At 42.0% G+C, this 19,167-nt stretch overlaps 1 protein-coding gene across 4 annotated transcripts; it reads right to left on the reverse strand.

The window, feature by feature from the left end:
• Positions 1–1,090: 1,090 nt before the first annotated feature.
• On the reverse strand, positions 1,091–14,963 carry dync1li2 (dynein, cytoplasmic 1, light intermediate chain 2). 4 transcript variants are annotated; one of them, XM_068337921.1, is made up of 13 exons: positions 14,809–14,963; positions 14,044–14,117; positions 13,610–13,726; positions 13,282–13,512; positions 9,186–9,349; positions 8,087–8,180; positions 7,845–7,980; positions 7,613–7,724; positions 7,454–7,513; positions 7,273–7,317; positions 7,066–7,183; positions 6,790–6,906; positions 1,091–3,919 (listed from the first exon to the last, which is right to left on the reverse strand). In XM_068337921.1, the coding sequence occupies exons 1-13, from the start codon at positions 14,892–14,894 to the stop codon at positions 3,903–3,905; spliced, it is 1,371 nt and encodes a 456-aa protein (XP_068194022.1). In that variant the 5' UTR covers positions 14,895–14,963; the 3' UTR covers positions 1,091–3,902. The 4 variants fall into 4 exon arrangements, with proteins under 4 accessions (XP_068194022.1, XP_068193857.1, XP_068193940.1 ...); XM_068337756.1 differs by having other exon boundaries at positions 1,091–3,924; XM_068337839.1 differs by having other exon boundaries at positions 6,790–6,909.
• Positions 14,964–19,167: the final 4,204 nt, after the last annotated feature.

The following is a 19,167-nucleotide window of genomic DNA, read 5'->3' on the forward strand; positions in this document are numbered from 1 at the left end:
TTAGTCTTTAGTCCTATAAGTAGCCCAGCTGTTGCATAATAAGAATAAAGGGTTAGTGTTCCCCATGTCGGTGGGGAGGGGGTTCAGTTTGTCCACATCTCAAACCTAGAGAGAAATCTAAAAACAAAAACATTGGAACGAACTTTCTTTCATGTTAGTTGGGTGACATTCATCTATTTTAGAGGAAAGGTTTTTCCACTAGTTGGGACATGTGAGTCCTGGGACACACATCTAATTTCATAGAGATCCATGCTTTGAGTAATTTTTTAAAAAATGAGTCAAAAAATACACTTATTTTTCTGCAAGTCTATGAAGGCAGAGGTATTAAAAATATGCCATGTTTAATGTGTCTGAGTAATCTGGAACAGTAGGATGGCAGAATCGATAAATATGAATAAACAAATAAAATTTGGTTTACATTCTGAGTAAACAATCAGTTGTGAGTTAATGTCACTTACTGTATATCATATTTTGATTTGTGCTGTCACATGGGGTGAACGTCAGGGATTGAGGTGAAATTTCCTGTGAACTTTGACATTAAAAATAGCACGAAACCACACAAAAATGCCAATATCAACGTAAGTTTTAATTCTCGTTTTATTGAAGCCAGGGGTCTGATAACATTTTCCTTATCTTTGCCGGCATAAGAAGCTTGAGTCCACACGGCAGATTAGAGGCTACAGAATTATGTTAAAGTCATACAATCAAACTTCAGAATTAATTCAAGACATGAAAATGCAGCCAGCCATGTGCTTACAGTGTCCTGATATCGAATACAAAAAAGGACCGGAAGCAGAAGCTCTTATAAGGAGTCTCGTATAGGTGCAGACTGTAGTGGTCGAAGGCAATTCAGTTAGGACGTAAAGATGCCGTTGCTTTTAACCAACATCCAAATACAAAAGTTACAACTGTTCAGAGTTGTGGGAAAAACATCTGACATATTCAAAAAGGGTAAGTGCAACGTTGAAACCAGCAGCATGAGAATACTTCATTGCACTTGGCTAAAATGCGCAATTTCAACAAGTGTGGCCATGTTTTATGAAGAAATCCATCAGGACAGGGTTTCAAAATTACTCCACAAACAGAAGTCTCGGAGGGAAAGGCGTTATTTGACAACAACAACAAAACAGGAGGGTGGTAAACACAAAGCAGGGGATGAGTCATGAATAAAAAGGGCAGATGAGAATTCATTTGGTTTTTGTACTTCAAGATGTCCCAAGAGCATTCTTCTCAAAAGTCATCATGACAGTGCTTCCTAGAAGTTTGATATGTTTAACACTAGCAGGAAAAAGGTGTTATTCCATATTTGACCAGCAGGGGCAACGTCCTAAACTTGAGCAGCAAATGCAGATAAATAAGTTGTACTGTGCAAGGCTACGTTCCAGGTTTCTTACTGTAAATCATCAAAAAGGCAGAGGAAATGCAGATTCTGCATCTTGGACTGGACCAACAGGGAATCGAGACAAGCATCCAAGGAAAAGTGCACATTTCCACACGTGGCGGTTCTGCTTCCGGATGCTTAAACTAGACTTCCACTTCAGCAACAGTTTGTCAGGAGACCAGTCCACCCAGTCCCAAAATAAAAGAGCAAGAAAAATACTAAGAGCTTTGTTTTTTCAAGACTACATTCAGAATAACTGTGTCACATCACCGAAAACAAAACTAAATGCATAGACTTTACACCAATATGGTTTTATGGTTATTTGTTAAAAGAGCAAAATATTAATCCTTAACAATAGACCAGGTTTAGGGATTTTTATCATAGCCTGCTGTACAAACATGTGTTTTGTATTTGACTTCTGAAATCCCAGATATGGTTGAGTGAATTAAGGCATTTCTACCATTTTTTATGGGGTGTTTTGTATAAAAAAGAAAAAAAAACTTCAGGTGTGAAGTTTGGAATGAAAGGAATCCATAGAAGGCCAAGAAGTCTTAATTTTAGATGATTTAAAAAAAAGAAAAAGAGGAAGAGTGATAAAGATGCATCTTTGGTTCCTTGTTCCAATTCACTCGTCTTCCTTCCATCTTCTTTAATTCTGTCGCTGTAAAAACCAACCTCCTCACACTTGCTGTTAATTCTCTAAACGCTACTGACGTACATAATCCACATTATCAAACAGGGCCCTACTTACAGACTTAAGGCGAGTGTACTCATTTTGATTAGACTCCAGTCTTACGAAACCGTATGTATCATTATAGGTTTCTGATATGGTGCAGCAACAAAATAATAAAACCACATCGGAACAAGAAATAAAGTCGGAGAATTCCAGTGAAGGCAGGCTGCTCTGCTGGCAAACAGTTGGCAGGGCATCGAAGGCAAAGGTTGTAATTCTAAGTGGGCACTGAAAAGAAGAGAACAAAGATACCTGACTGGACAAATGGGTTTGCTGGGGGGGTTGTGTGTGTGTGTGTGTCAGGGTGCTTCTACATCTACTTTGAGTAGAAACTAGGAATGTTTAACTAACGTGAAGTACGGTGAGGAAAGAAAGAAAAGGTGTGAAACTCGTGCTGTGAGACACTGAGGGATGTCATCTCTGATTTTGTTTGGACCACAACAAATCATGGCGTCTCCTTTGGCTGTGAAGCGAGTGGGTTCGACCACAAGTGCTCGTCTGATGAGTTCCATCGGGTGGTTTTCCTGACGTCAGCAGCCTTTACAGTTCTGTATGAAAGCATTCAATCCATTGTTCTAATGAATACTATCGACCAGGCCACAGAATTCTTACTCGTGAAAAATAACAAATCACAGCCTTGTTGTACATTAACAAAAAATGTAAAACAAAATAAATTATTTGGATGACAAGAAATGGACATAAACCTACTAGGCGATGGCGCTGCAGTGCATTTCCTCTTACGCACGACGAGCACCTCTACTATGACACAAATAGGTAACTGTGCGAGGCACTTAGGAGTAATAGTAGGAAAGACGCTGCCCAAACCCGACCCAAAATGTACACACCTGTAGCTAAAGAAGGGTTTCCGTAGCAACCGCTAAGCCTGTCTAACCACAACCGATCTGTTTTACTCAAAGAAGCTGCTTTCAGAATTTTGACAGAGGTTAATTTTATACAATATCAAACTAAACCTGAATAGATTTTTTTAAACTAATATTTACATAATCCTAGGAGATGATTAGGGCGAACGATATGAAATGCTATCAGCTGTCTGACCGTGTCGTATTGGTGTCACAACATCGGGGGCGTGGATACAGATGAATAAACGATGCACAAAATTAACTTAAAAAGAAGGAACTGTATAAATATAACAGTATCATAACCAAAATGTCTTACAAGCGACATGTTTGCAACTTTTAAATCTTTTTCTAATTTCATATATTTAATGTTTAAATACTTTTCCAATCGCAACTAAAAATTCCTTCCGTGAGATAAGCTGACCCAGAGGCCACAGAGCCAGGAAAAAATTCCACTCTTTAAACCCATGAAGGTGTTTCTACCTCAGAAGATGGTACGTTTTTGGTGGTGGTGGTGGTGGTGGTGGTGGGGGCCTGGAGCTGAGTACATCAGGCAGGTTCACAAAATAACAGTTACAGTGGAAGAGAGGGGAGAAATAAAGCCAAGCTGTCAGCGTTCATCATCTCACGAAGAAGCCATCCTCTCTTTGCCCGTCTCGCCAGAGTGCCACAGTATCCGACAGAGTCTGAAATTCATTTTTTGGCGAAACCCCTGTGTGTGCCGACTGATACAGACATTAGGAATTTGGTCTTTTTTTTCTTTCTTTTTTTTAAATGCTCACACATGGATGAATTTTTCCAGAGTAGTAAATGCAGTGGACGATGCAGCTGTTGTTGCCTTCACGCTTCGTTCTCTGTCGGCGGGGGGATGTTGTTAGTTGAAACCGTGGAGTCCTGTTTGCGAGTCATCCTGTCCAACTCGGCCTGGACGTCAGTCAAACCCGGCTTCTGCCCTTGGGAAAAAAATAAAAACAGCAGACAAAGTCCAGAGTAATCTCCTGTAGTGTCTGTGTGTATTCATTAAGAAGGTTGATGGGGAAGGGAAGCAGGGAGGGAGGGGGGGCGGCTGGTGATGGGTGTCCCATGCCGGAGGTTGGCGGCCGCGCTGCCACACTTGAAACACATGCAGAACTAATCATCAGTGAGTCTGTAGGTTCTCAGTTATCCAGGTCATGGTTATCCAAAGCTGTTTAATTCGATCCACTGGACTTTAAGAAAGTTTCTTTAAAACATTTCGTCTCTCATCCAAGAGACGTCTTCAGTTCTGAAGGTGGCTGGTCTTGTCCCAGCTTATTAACCCTGTGGGGTGGGGTCAGTGCTGTTCACATTCCAACGACCGTCATTGGAACCCGTCTGGCTCCTCAACGATGGTTGATGGGGGTGCCAGAGGGTGTCAAAGGGGGGTTTGTTGAAATGCGAGTTTTACCGAGCCTTTGTTTACACATCACCTGGGTTAATCTGCTGACACAATCTTTTTGGGAGTTTTGAAAGGACCCGATAGGCCTTGTTCCGACTAGTCGTCTATATCCAATTTGTAGCCCCATCCAGATTGATGTCGCGTACCTCATGAAGTTTCATCAGTCCCAATCGTATTTTTGCAGGACGGATTTAAACCACATTCGGGAGGTAGTTTCGTGTCGGACAGGGACAGAGGCGTCTGCAGTCTGAACAGCTCCAAACACTGAGATCGGACACGGCGAATCGTGACTCAGCGAATCGTAAAGTCCAATGGAGTGATTTAAACAGCTTTGGATAATCATCAGTGAGACAATAAGGACTGTGTACATGACAAATGAGTTACGCAGCGTTTCCTTCGTATGTCCAGCTGTTTCACGCCGGGTTGAACTTAGTTTTAATTCAACATTAAAACAAAGTGGTGGAGCTGAAAAGTGAGAACAGTCGCCATGCAGCACAGCTGAGGTAAACAGGTCAATACATTAGTCGAGCGAGAGAGGGGAGTGGGACGAGACGTAGAGTGTGGCGTGAGTTTCGATGGGGCATGCATGGTTGGAGGTAGTTGTTGTTGCTTTTTTTGTTATTTTACATACAGGCCTGTCACATGTTGCCTGAGAGGAAGAAAGTTCAGTCAAAGAGGACAAGTTCGCTTTTTTTGTCCTGCTTAACCTTCAGACAGCAAAACGGTCTACAGCTGGGGTATTCAGTTAAAAGTCACGGAGGCCCGGTTCTAAAAATTTCCTCTCAGCTAGCTCTTCTACCTCACCATAAATAAAAGTAGACCCAGGAAAATACATTTCAAACCTTTATGTTAGATTGAAGAACACACAAACCTCAGAATTAAAAATAAAGTGCAAAAAGAACTGAATTATCCTTTTTCTCGTAAATTAAAAACGTCTCAGCCTAAAGAACTGAAGGCCTACACTTCAAGTAAAAAAACATTAACATGTTCAGAAAGCATGAATAAAAACTGCTGGCTCTTTTAGGAGAAAAATGCGAACAGAACTTTCCTCATGAGAGAAAGGGGCATGTGGCCCGCCAGTCATTTACTTGTGCACAAGGTTACTTGTGCAAAAAGTGTGCACAGAGCACACCTTGACTGTTTTGGAAAGCTCCCACCATTTGGCACAGCCCCCCTCTTTTCCCAACATGACAAGGTGGTGGAAAAAGAGAGGGTGGTGGTCTCTGTCATCTGTGGTGTCAGAGACCCCCGCTTCAGATCTATGTCCCTCTTTATCAGCATCTTATTGCTGCATACATGTCCCCTCCTCTTGAGGGTGTTAGTGGTGTTACACTCAGCAAAGAGCTCCTTGTCTTTGTGAAGGAACCCAACACACACAAAAGCTGGACATTAACATCTGTAGACTCAACTAGCCTTCTGGCTAATTCTGACATTTTTTAACTATGCATAATCATGTGTTTCATGAGATTGCATTGTCCCCTTCAAATAAACTAAATCAGTGGCCAAAGATATGCATAGTGCTCTCTGAATAGCTTCATCAAGCTGTTACTATTTCTGATTTTCTGGTTGCTGTTGACATCGGGATTTGTTTGATAATGTCTAAACAACAGGTTTTAAGCAGTCCTTCACAACTGTCCCATCACTAAAAGATGTTTTTATATTGCCCCAAAATCCACTATGTCTTTACTGAACATTATTTTGCATTTTTCTCAGTTATTTTGTCCTCAGCTCGGACTTCAGGGGATAATGCTGCTCAAAAGCTCTGTGCTTTGTTTCATAGTGGCGCTTCACGTTACCATTTTTAATTAATGCTACGTGTTCAGACCATATGAGACACAATGGTTTGAACTGCCTGACGGAAGAATAAACATAAATTCCGTCCACCCATTGTTAACCAGCGGTTTTCCTCATTAACCTCCCTTCATTTGGAGCGATGCGGTCTTCACGTCTCCCTTCCTCTGTGCTCCTATAGCAGTAAACTCACAGCGGCAGCAGAGCTGTCTCACTTCCAGGTGCGCTGACGGCGTAAGGTAAAGACACGATCTGATTGGCTGAACTGAGTGGCGCTATTACCGTATTAACTGAAGGAGCAGCACCCGCCGTCAGTAGCAGCGACAGTCAGAAAAAAAAAACTCCAAGAAAATGTACTCAAATTTATAGAGTGGTCACGGGTCCGGACAGAACCATCACGCGGACCGGATCCAGTCCGCCATTTGGTGACCCCTGATCTACAGCCTCCCGTCAGCAACGAGTTCTATCTCCTCTCGTCTAAAGCAACTGAGTGCTACAGCATAACTCAACTGTAAGTCTTTGAGTGTTTTCATAGGAGAACTGCTGGCCTGTGTAGAAGTTCTAGAAGCAGAAAGATGGGATGTAAAAAGGCATCGGGGCGGGGTCGTACCTGTTTTCTTGACAGACCCTTGCACTCCGGTTCCGCTTCCTGGGCTTCCTGGGGATCCGGTCTTTTTACTCAACAGGCTGTTGAAGAAGTTAGCCAGCACTCCCTCGTTGGCAGCCCCTGCTGAGGGAGAAACAAAGTCACTTATCCAGACACATAACCCTAGTTTAACAGGTGTATTAATAAAACCCCTTGTCATAGTTATTGAGAGAAGTTCAATACGTTCTGCTGATGCGTGGATGACTGAGAAAGGTGGAACAGGAACAATCAATGTTTTACCTTTCATGTTTGGGTCAGGTTTTTTAACAGCAGTGATCGGCGAGCCCCCGGTGACGGAGGGCTGGCTGGCACGACCCGCAGGCCTGGGAGACCCCGAGGCTGTCCGCCCTGGAGACTCCTGCAACACAAACCCCAGATGCAGACAGCGGTCACAAAAGGAAGCAGAACAGGTTATCGATCTAACCGTTGAGATGTTCGGACACTCACTGTCGATCCTCTCGTCGGGGTGGCTGGCTGCTTTGCTAACAAAGACTGTAGACAAAAAAAAAAAGAAACAAGTGGTTTATCTGATTTGGTGGAAAGTTAGTGTAAAATTCTTGCATTTGTATTTGGAAATCTGCCAAATGTACGGCAAATAAGAGCAGTTTGTCAGAAAAAGTCACGCTACCTGTTGCTTCATCAGGAAAACCTGCTCGTCCTCTGCATTAATCTCTTTGTCGTGAACCAGCTGCAGAGAAGAAATTGAAAGAGAGCATGAGGTTACACAACCAACACTCCTGAACTGAAATGTCAACTTTTTTAAGTGTGTGTTTTTATGCTGTCACACCTTTCGCACTGGAGGCTTCGTGATAAAATCTTCAAACGGATCTTCTGGTCTGACCGTTGTGAAGTTTTCATGCAAAATTGAAATTTTCTTTTCGTTATCCCATCCTGATGGACTGGAAGAACAGAAGACGTTGACATTAAAAATGATTTACCTGGAGTAAAAATTAAATATAGAATTCTATTTGAATTCTGTGTGTTTTTAAACCGTGAAAACAGGTGCATCCTCTCCTTACATGAATACTGCATCCTTCTCTACCACTAAGGCAGGTGTGGTGAACTGGAAGTCATACATCTTATGTGCTATATATTTGTAAAGCAGATCCAAGTTTTTCTCCTCTTTGACTGAGGTATAAATCAGGCCAGCGCCATCTGTTTGGTTCCATTAAGGCAGCAATATTTCAGATTATTGATGATCATTAATCAGTCGGTTAAATAGTAGTTGACAGAAGTATGGCTTTTTCTATTTGAAGGATACACTGTAAAGAAAATCGCCTGATGTGTGACTGGATGAAATCAAAGTGCTCCTCTCTGTAATCGTGCTCCTTTTCTAGCACGGTGATGGCATCGCACTGAGGAAAAAAGGACAGAAAAGGAAAAGATATAAATAGATTAATCAATGAAGAAGGTTCCACTGCAGTCTGTACAGCTCCTGATGGAATGATATGGGACAGTATAAATAAGATTAGCCACACAAAAAAACCCCTAATGCCTGGATTTGGTTTATTTCTATGATAAAGGGATAATTGCCTTTTCTTTCAGGCTGAGGCTCAGATTTTGGACAAGGACAAAAAAAAGGGAGCATTCATAATTGTATCGTCACAGCTAGCATGTGAAGCTCTGCTGATGGTTACACAGTGGGTTTTTTTTTCTTTGTTGCCTGGAGGGTTCAGAACCAGTAGAATCACAGCTTTTCATGCCTTACAAAGCCAATCATTTACCAATCTATGTAACATTTAAATGTATGTGGAGACTGGACAGGCTGGGCGCACAGGATCAGTGTTGGTCATGGGTGGGAATCAGAGGAAAACAGCAGGGACCTTGGCTGCAAAGGATTTTTTTAAAAATCCTTGTTCATGTTACGTAAACTCATGGCTGAGCACAGAAGCACCTGCAGGGTAAAAGAACTTAAAGGGAGTTTACCAAGTATACCCATCTGCAGTCACTGCATAAGCCTTCAATGAGGGTGGAATTCCACATATGTTTTTTATGGGAAGAGACTGAAAGCCTCATTTTGACTGAGGGAGGGGGAGAAGTAGGACCACCGATGTAAACACCCTCCATAACAAAGTGGAATTAAGAGCATGGGACTATTTGGGAAGTCAAAAAACAAAACAAAAATGGCAACAAAGATGACGTTACATTCAGTTTGTCACAAATAAGGGCACAAGTGTCTGCTTATGGATGGAGAACATCCGACTGGTTCACATGGCTACTTTGGCTACTTTCTGACTACAAGTTTGTAACATTATTTGGTGGGGGGGTTAATAGAATAGCTGAAGATGTTGATGGGACACGAGACAAAGAATGAGGGGTAGACATGCAGCAACAGCGGGAAACACTTTGGAGCGACGTACCTTTGTGCAGACTATTAGCACTGGAATGCCCAGGTTGCGCGTGAGTGTGTTTTCCCCGAGTGGAAGCACAACAGCCTCGTCTTCCCCTGCCGCTGCAGCCCGTCTCTGGGGGGAGGACGGGGTGGCGTCCTCTGGTTCTGCGTACTCCTGAAACGCTTTTACCACTGGCAGAAAGACAAAGCAAAGACAAGACCAATTCAGACGCACAACATCAACATTAAGAAGTTTATAACAGCAGCTCTTATTGGTCAATCTCTGGACAATGACACAAAATCAAGCTGCTTTTTCTGTTTGAACTCAGTATTTCTTCACATCTGTGGGAAAAGATTAAGCTACACTGACAGCATAACTTTCTATTTATAGAATTAGAGCCAAATCAAAATTGACTGAAAAACAGATTCAATTATTTCCAAAATTACTTTTAGAGTGTTTTAGCTATTTACACAGTGAAGCACACACCTGTGAATCGAACAAAGGGGTCAAAACAGCCTCACATTAAATTCACATGAACGGAATCAGCTGCTAGCGTTTCACGCTCAGTTTCTCAAACTCAGAGAAGAAACACAAGAGACGATTCTTTCTCTCTCTGGGAAGTCGATTCCTGCTTTGGGGCCAAAAACTCCCTTCACCTTTAGAAACGTTGGAAAACAACACCAACAGTCCTGACTTTGGTCTGAAGAAGCTGCAGCCTTCATTTAAAATGAGCTTCAATCAGCATTTACTGCTAAACCTTCTATCCACTCCACTTCCTGCTTGTCTTTATTAGAACTGATTAGATCTGTGATTAAATTAATAATCCATCTTTACTCACTAAATCTTAGCCATACTTCCCCTCAGGTGTCCAAGATGGTTTGAACTTACAGTATTTTCCACACTATAAGGCGCACCTAAAAGCCTTTAATTTACTCAAATACCGACAGTGTGCCTTATAATCCATTGGGCATTATTTGTGAAAAAAGTTTTGAAATACGCCATTCATTGAAGGTGCACCTATAATCAGATGCACCTTATAAACCAGTGCGCTTTATATATGAAAAGGGTTTAAAATAGGCCATTAATTGAAGGGGCACCTCCTAGTCCAATTGCACCTTATTGTGCAGTATTTGACAATTAAAAAAGGTAAAAATTATCATCATCAGCCAGGACATAAGAGTGATTATTGGCTATTGATGGTCAGCTGTGGCCCGTCCCTAAACATGAAGCAGATCAACTGAATTTAAAAAAAAAAAAAAAGATTTATTCCCATTGTGGGTCATCATTGGCCACAACCGGAACACCAAGCAACACCAAACAAACAAAGAAAAAATTCTAATCTATAAATGTTCAACACTAATGGATTAATGGATTAATATTTAACCCGCGTAGATCTTTGCAATGCCCATCCGTACTTTGGGAACAACACATTATTCCTGCTCAGGGCTCTCCAGCTCAGCTTCATTGATGTTGATTTCACAGAGTTAACCCATTCACATCATAAGCCTTGGGTGTAAGATAGAAAACAATGCATACATGGCATCCTTCACACTCCTGGTCTGTTGCCTCAGTTTTTTTGGCCTTCACAGGAGAGGGGCTGTACATACAGGAAGCTTTAGCTTACTTCCTCACAGTTTCAGGAATGCAGCAGTAGCGGCGCACAAAGCCAAGCAACTTGCCTGTTTGAGCCTCTTTCAATGTCAAACATGGAATTTCACATATGTGACCAGAACTGGAACTACATTCTCACACACAGGATTATAGAAATCCAGAGCATAAGAACAAATAGGCTGGAGTAGACAAACGTCATACAAGAGAGCATATTTTCTGTCTCAAGTTTGCACCTTTCCAGAAGATCACAAAAATCTTTTGACTTTTTTTTCTTGTTGAAATTTAATGTAAAATCATGTCTGAACACCTGACATTTATTCTGATAAGATTAATTTCAGTGAAGACGTTTTAGATATTTTGCACATGGCTTCAGAATATTTCTGAGTAAAAAAAAATAAAAGCAGAAATAAGAAGCAACTTGCTGAATAAGAGAAAAACTCCCACACGAGAGATCTTAGGGGAAAGAAACACCAAGTGAAAGAAAGACTTTGTCCTCTGAGACATGCCTCGATCTCACAAACAAAGGTGAGGTCAAAATACATCGGTACACCAAATCCACAGCTGTTAAGCCTTGAGTAAATTAAATATCCATTAACTAAAGCTTATAAACCGCAAATTGATTTATTTTAAATGACAAGAAAAGGCCTAAATTGTTCATGTAGGTCCTTTTTAGGTTAAGTATTTTCCTCGAAGGCGATGATAAATAAAAAATTTTTTTTAAAAAAACAAGGCCGTGCATTTAAAAATAAAGAAAAAAATGCAATAATGCTGCACAGAATTTTCTTAACTTGGTTAAGAAAAGAAGCCTTGACACAAATTTTTATGACAGTACTCAAGTCTTAAGTTTGAGAATTTATGACAAACTGAACGGTTATTTTAAGGCACACCCAACTTTTCCAACCATCTTTAACTACTACTGAGTTAAAGATAGTAAGACAAAACATTTTTCCTGCAGTCAGATTATCATTTTCCTTTAAGTGTAGTAAAACGGAAAAACATAAAAGAGACCTCGTCTCTCCCAGAGCCGTCCCTGATACGGTTCTGTTTTCAATGTGTCATCCCTCCAGCAGCCAATCCCAACCTTCACTTACAGCCGCAGCCAGAATGTCTGGTCCAAGAACTGTTTTCAAGCCTACTCATTTTACGTCCCTTCCTTTCCCTCCCTGCGGGGAGGGAAAGGAAGGGACGGGGAAAAGGAACCATGATGCAACACGCCTGTAAGACCCCTTGGACAAAAGCCACACACACACACACACAAAATCTGCCTGTCTCGCTCGCTCACACTCTTGTACAGCACACAAATACAGATCTAACTGGGTCTCACCAATCTGCTACTGACATCAGATCTGGCATGCTGGAAAATGATTTATCCGGATGACAAGGTTTAACTGAAAAGCTGACCATGTCACACTGGGTGGAAAGAATGCTTAAGCATTTATATGTTAGATGCAAGATGAAAAAGACAAATAACAGCCTTCTACTATGCTGAAGAAATCAACTGTGTGTCACTAAAACAGCTTCCGGATTTTAGATGAGTCAGGACAGAAAGGCTGAAAATGCTGCCCGATTTAAAGTCATTACATAAACTCGAAGTGCTCATCATTATGATGGAATCCACATTTGATCAACAGCTCAAAACCTCTAACCACTTGTCACACTGTTTGTCAAGATAATTAACAACTATTTTGGCAAATTCATCAGCAATTATTATAAAATCTGGCCTCTTTGTGATGCAGACTAGCTACAGCAAAAGCAGCGAGAAAAATGTGTTCTGCAAAAGCCTGAAGATTGAAATTGTCTCAAAAGCAACAATGTTTTCACACACAAAAGAACTGTTCATAAGCAAGAAGTGACCAGTACTAAAATTAACCAGAGGACAACGCCGGAGGGCTCTGCACTCGTTCGTCTGCAGAACACGCAGCTGAGAATCATGGGCCTCTTTCATGATAACCCAGAAACATCAGTGATAATGAGTAATGCTACACAGAGCTAGCCCTCAATGCTACGCGGTGACCAAGCTCTACTTTTCCCAGCAGCCACTGTGCAAATAGTCTGACTCTCATGAAAATGCAAAAAGACCACTGATTCCATCCCTGGATGCTTCAGGCATCTCCGAGTACTGTATCCCAGTCCATTCCCCAAGATGTCACACCCCCCAAAATGAAAGGCACAGAATATTTTATTCATGGAATTTACAGTACATAATTTATACGTACACTGCTTCCCTTCAGCCAAACATAATTGTCTTAGACGTTTCTCTGTCCTGATTGATGACTACATTCTCCTCTGCTCTGGTGTTCCTACTGAGGGTGTGTCATGGCCACGCTTCAGACATGACCGGTACAATGACAGCAATGCAAGTTGAGGATGACGTCAGCATGTTACCGAGAACTGACTTATGTGTATATATCCCTTCATTTTGAAGATCCGTCTCTTTCCTCATGAGGTTCAATAAACAAACATCTCTAAAAGGTGACCAAAACAAGGGTAAATCAAGTCAAACATCACTTACTTGTCTGCTCCATTTCTCTCATTTCCTCGGGCGGGATCTTGAGCTTGTCCACATGGTCACGCAGCACGCTGGCCCACTTCTGCAGGGACTCCATAATGGTCCAGGGTCTCGACATATCCACAACAAACACAGCTAAACAGTCGCGTAATGACTGAGCCGAAACGGCAAATTTTAGTAGGCCTTTGTGGTATAGGTCTCCATCCAGGATCCACACGTTACAGCGGGTAAGGTCTGCAAATGAAAACCAAAACATAACATGCATGTTAAAGAGGAGTGATGCAATAATCTAACTGATGTAAAGCCATCTTTCAACAACAGGTAAACTCACCATCTCTGTACTCATCATGGACATTTAAGTACAGATACTCCAGTCCCCTCCCTCTCTTGTTATAATCACTTCCTTGAAGTTTGGCCATAAGAGTTGTTTTACCTGATCCATCCTCACCTGTAAAAAATATCTACTACATTAGCACACATGTTGAACAATATTCATAACAGTTTTCACTTTGTTCAATGTTTCCTCATCACTGTTTCTACAATCTTTTGAGACTGCAACATTCTCACAAACTTGTTTGGCATTTTTCACATTCTTAGAAGGCCAAGCCTCATGGGTATAGGTATAGCATAATGTTTGATAAGTCAAAAAGGTTTTAATATGCAGGTCATGAGATTATGTTACAAGACTTCTCTCTGGGAGGACCATCACAAATACACTGCAAAAATCACAAGCAATCACGTGGACAGATCTAAATAAAAAATTACCAAATACAAGGATGTTTTTTCCTGATGGCAACTTTGAACTCGACCTGGTTGAAACTTCACTCAGTATTGAAGACCTAGAAGAAACAAAAGGTACACACTGAAAAACCATTTTCGGCTATTGTCATGCTAGCACTGATTTAACAACGATAATGATAGAAAAGAGGAATCCGGCGTTTTAGTTAGCTTTGTAATGTGTCCTCTACAGCAGGAAACGATCATCTCTGCTGCCGAGTAAGGTGGAGATAATCGCTAATGTGAATCCATTCATAACCCCCCCCCCAAAAAAAACATCACGACTCCTTACAGAAACGTGATAAATCAGCTCCTTCCGCTCTGAATCTCACGTTAGCTCGTGTTCTTCTGTCAAAATTGTTAGCTTGTTGTACACAGTACTGCAAAAAGTAGCTAACGTCAGATGGGACTTCACCATCATTTAGTGGACATTAAAGTAAACAATTTGTATGAATGCAAGTCTCAAAGTTGAGTCCTCAATTCAATATTCTTTGTTTTAGTAAAACTCTGTCAAGGCAACATGTAACGCAGCTCATCGACACTAATGTAGGGCTGGTTAGCATAGCTGACGTTAGCTGATTGCTACGTTAGCGTTAGCACACTGACCGCCCAGCTAATGCTGGTGCTGCTCTAGCCGGGCCGGTGTCTGACTGTGGGGTACCGGCAGTGACAACGCAGAAACACCGCTGTTGTTCCTTTTTTGAGGAACGCTAACGCCGGGAATCGAGTCGTTACAAGCGTAGCATAACTTGCCAAAGATTTTGTCCTTCCTCGTCTTCGTTGTTATTGTCGCTTGGCCCGGCTGCGCCCGGGAGCCGTTTCTCCAGAACGGGAGCCATCTTCTCTTTCAGTAACCACAAAGGCAAGGCCCTGGTTCTAGGACACCACTAGCACCGCCTTCTTCCAACGAGACAAGGGTGCGTTACATTTATTTACTGCGACGGCGCGCCGGAACACAGGCTACGTCTCTGCACATCCGACGTTCAGTAAAAAAAAGTTATAAAGTTTTGTTTACGACCTCTTCCAGGATTGTTAAAATGAAATCAAATGAGAAAATATGAGGACAGCCTAAAAAAGAGAATTTTCTACACGTGGTTATAACGTCACCTCAAACAATCAAGAGTTACTTCTGGGCACATCCTGATAGGTGATGACGTCATTGGATGGCGATCAGCCATCCGAGGCAAACGATACGACACGATGTGGCATTCTAAGAACGACTGTGTGGGGATGCATCTCTAGTGATTTATCCATACACTTTTGAAGTACAAATAGAAATAGTCATGAAAAATATTAAATCTGATACACAATCTTTCATTGGCAGTGCTGTATGCTGAGATTTATTCTGTATAGTGGTAAACACAGCTCTTGTACGCGTACAAATGAACTAAAAAGAGTCGTGCAACATTGTGTTGAATTGAATTGAATATAAAATCCCGAATATCGTGAAATACAGTATTTTTTCCACATTGTTGAAAAATACTTGTCCAGTAGAGGGTGCCATTTAACGTTCTCTGGTGCCGAATAGAATGTACAGTATTGAAATCTTGACAATCCATGCAACCATCCATTCAATATGCAAGGATATCCATGTAGTAAACTGTTAGTTAGGTTGGGGTTCTTGAGCCATTTTTATATTGAATTCTGAGGTAACCAGCTCAAAGCTATCACTACATTTAATTGTTGTGTTGGTGTCGTTCTTTGACTTTATGAAAGAAAAGAATATAGAAGAATAGACTCTATGATTAAGATAATGTTATTGCATGCCAAGTTATGCAATATATGCTTTAAGAGAAAATCTGTAGGCTAATGCATTTGTCTATTAGTTGAACGTCGAATAATGGGTGTAATATCTGAAACATATTAGGAATTTTAGATGAAATCAGATTGTCAGTTCATCTATTTATTCAGATATCTGAAACAATTCAGTGCAATGTTTCTTGTGCTGTGAATCCCCCTACATGAGCCCAGCAGTTCGACACATTCCTGGTCATATCCTGCTGATCTGGTGGTGAGTAATATGACCAGTGGCACATGGTAGCAGCCACCACCTGTTTCTTCATTTCTCTACCTCTTTTGTTTTGTCAGGCTGGGTCAACAGGACCAAAACCTGCAGACAGATGGGTTTCAACATGATAAATCTGGGGGCTTTTCCAAGGCCTCCCCATATGCCTGTGTCTCCTGACTATGTGGAGCCGAGCGGGTTGCTCTCCAGGGAATGCATTCCAGACCTTTTGCATCATGTGAAACTCTTTGCTGCACCATGTCACCGGCGAGCTTTGCTGCCAAGAGGAAAAACAAATAAGATTGATCTTATTTACTTGTTTTCCCAAATAGAACAGTTTGTCATCTGGAAAGCAGGAAAAGTAAACAACAGAGCCTTTTATAGAATCCAAGCTGTCAGTCTATCAAGATTAATCAGAAGATTATATTTGTGCCTGTCACATCACAAGGATGTTGTAGCTTTCTCTACACACACACATGCACACGCGCACACGCAAACACACACACACACACACACACACACACACACACACACACACACACACACATACACACATAAATATCCATACATACACAGTATATATATAAATGTCCCTCTCATCCTTGTGGGGTGGTATCTGTGTGTCATCCTCAAGCTCGGGTCCTCTACCAGAGGCCTGGGAGTCTGAGGGTTCTGCGCAGTATCTTAGCTGTTCCTAGGACTGCGCTCTTCTGGACTGAGGCTTCAGATGTTGTTCCAGGAATCTGCTGGAGCCACTCTTCCAGTTTGGGGCTCACTGCCCCAAGTGCTCCTACTACCAAGGGGGCCACATTTACCTTGATCTTCCACATATGTTCCAGCTGTTCTTTCAACCCTTGATATTTCTCAATCTTTTCGTGTTCCTTCATCCTGATGTTGGCGTCAGCTGGAATCGCCACATCAATCACCACTGCTCTCTTCTGTTCTTTGTCCATCACCACTATGTCCAGTTTGTTAGCCAGCAGCTGTTTGTCGGTCTGGAAGCTGAAGTCCCACAGGATCTTAGCCTTGTCGTTCTCAACCACCTTCGGTGGTATGTCCCATTGGGATTTGGGTACTTCTAGTCCGTACAGATGTTCCTGTACACTATCACAGCTACTTGGTTGTGCCTCTCCATGTATGCTGAGCTGGCGAGCATCTTACACCCTGCTACCACATACTGGACTGACTCTGGGGCTGCTTTACATAGCCTGCACCTTGGGTCAGATCTACTGTGGTAGATATTGGCCTCTATTGCCCTTGTACTTAGGGCCTGTTCTTGTGCTGCCATGATCAGTGCTTCTGTGCTGTCTATCAGTCCAGCTTTATTCAGCCATTGGTAGGTCTTCTTGATATCAGCCACTTCCTCTATCTGACGGTGGTACATGCCGTATAGGGGCTTGTCCCTCCATTGTGTCTCCTCCTCCTCCTCCTCCCCCTCCTCCTCCTCAGGTTTCTGCTGTCTAAGGCATTCACTGAGCAGTTCATCTGTTGGGGCCATCTTCTTGATGTAGTCTTGGATTTTTGATGTCTCATCCTGGACAGTGGCCCTGATGCTCACTAGTCCTCGGCCTCCCTCTTTTTGCTTCGTGTACAGCCTCAGGATGCTGGACTTGGGGTGAAACCCTCCATGCATGGTGAGGAGCTTTCTAGTCTTGATATCTGTGGCTTCTATATCCTCCTTTGTCCAGCTTATGATCCCAGCGGGGTATCTGATGACCGGCAGTGCATACATGTTGATGGCTCGGACCTTGTTCTTGCCATTCAGCTGACTTCTCAGGACTTGCCTTACTCTCTGGAGGTATTTGGCTGTGGATGACTTCCTTGCGGCCTCCTCATGATTGCCATTAGCCTGTGGGATTCCAAGGTATTTGTAGCTGTCCTTGATGTCTTCTATCCTGCCCCCTGGTAGGTTGACCCCTTCAGTTCTGATCATCTTGCCTCTTCTTGATACCATACGGCCACACTTGTCTAATCCGAATGACATCCCTATGTCGTCGCTGTAGATCCTGGTGGTGTGGATCAGTGAGTCAATTTCTCGCTCTTTCCTGGCATACAGCTTGATGTCATCCATGTAGAGGAGATGGCTGATTGTTGTCCCACTTCGGAATGGGTATCCGTAGCCACTCTTTGTGATGACTCGACTGAGGGGGTTCAGGCCTATGCAGAACAGCAGTGGTGATAGTGCATCCACTTGGTATTTCCTCCGGGATTAATAAAGTATCTATCTAACTATCTATCTATCTATGCCGTACCAGGAGCACAGGTTGGTCCGCTGTTATTTCCCTGCCACTGAGAGTACACCTCAGTGGATGTGCATCTTACCATAAGACTGATAAAACATTTAAAACTCCAAATATCATTACAATTCAAGTCTTTATCTTAACAGAAGAGGGCGCTGTCTCCTCAAAAACGTTGTGTGAAGTTAACGCTTCACAGCATGATTGATAAATGCATGCTCTCTAGTCCCAACAGAGAAAGAGAACAATAGAAAGGGAGAATCCAAAATAGTTGAAATTAATTACACCCAGACGACATCAAAAACAAACTACAATACACTTGTGTGAAAAATTAAATAAGAAAGATATGAAACATAAAACTACTCAAGTGGAAACAAATAGTGAGCCGTATGATGGAAGCAAAGCCCGTTTGCAACCAAGAAAAATAATTCTATAAATTATATGATAGCAATTTAAATTAGCCTGCAAAAGGTAGTTTATAAATATTATCATTGTTTAAAAACATTAAATATCTTAAACCACAAGTTGCGTTATAAATGAACATCTGATGAATCTTCTTTTTGTTCATCCTGAATTTTTCAGTGCTTGATGCTGAAGTTGAAAAGACTGAAGTTTAAATGAAGTGAACACTTGATTTCAACTTCAAAAAAGAGTGTCATGATATTTCAGTACTTAAATGAAGTTTAAAAAAAAAGAGTCTTCACATTTTGGTGATTATCTTTCCTACAAATAACTAAAGGAACAGGGGAAACAAGGTAATAATCAATTTCAGCCTGCAGGTTTGTGCACCGGCGCTGGAGTGTGGTAGAGGAGGGGTTTAAGACTGGGAGGGTATAGATTGCACACGGAGAGAGAGGGGGTAATGAGAGC

This window comes from Antennarius striatus, chromosome 1, assembly GCF_040054535.1.
Source record: "Antennarius striatus isolate MH-2024 chromosome 1, ASM4005453v1, whole genome shotgun sequence".
Classification (NCBI taxonomy): domain Eukaryota; kingdom Metazoa; phylum Chordata; class Actinopteri; order Lophiiformes; family Antennariidae; genus Antennarius; species Antennarius striatus.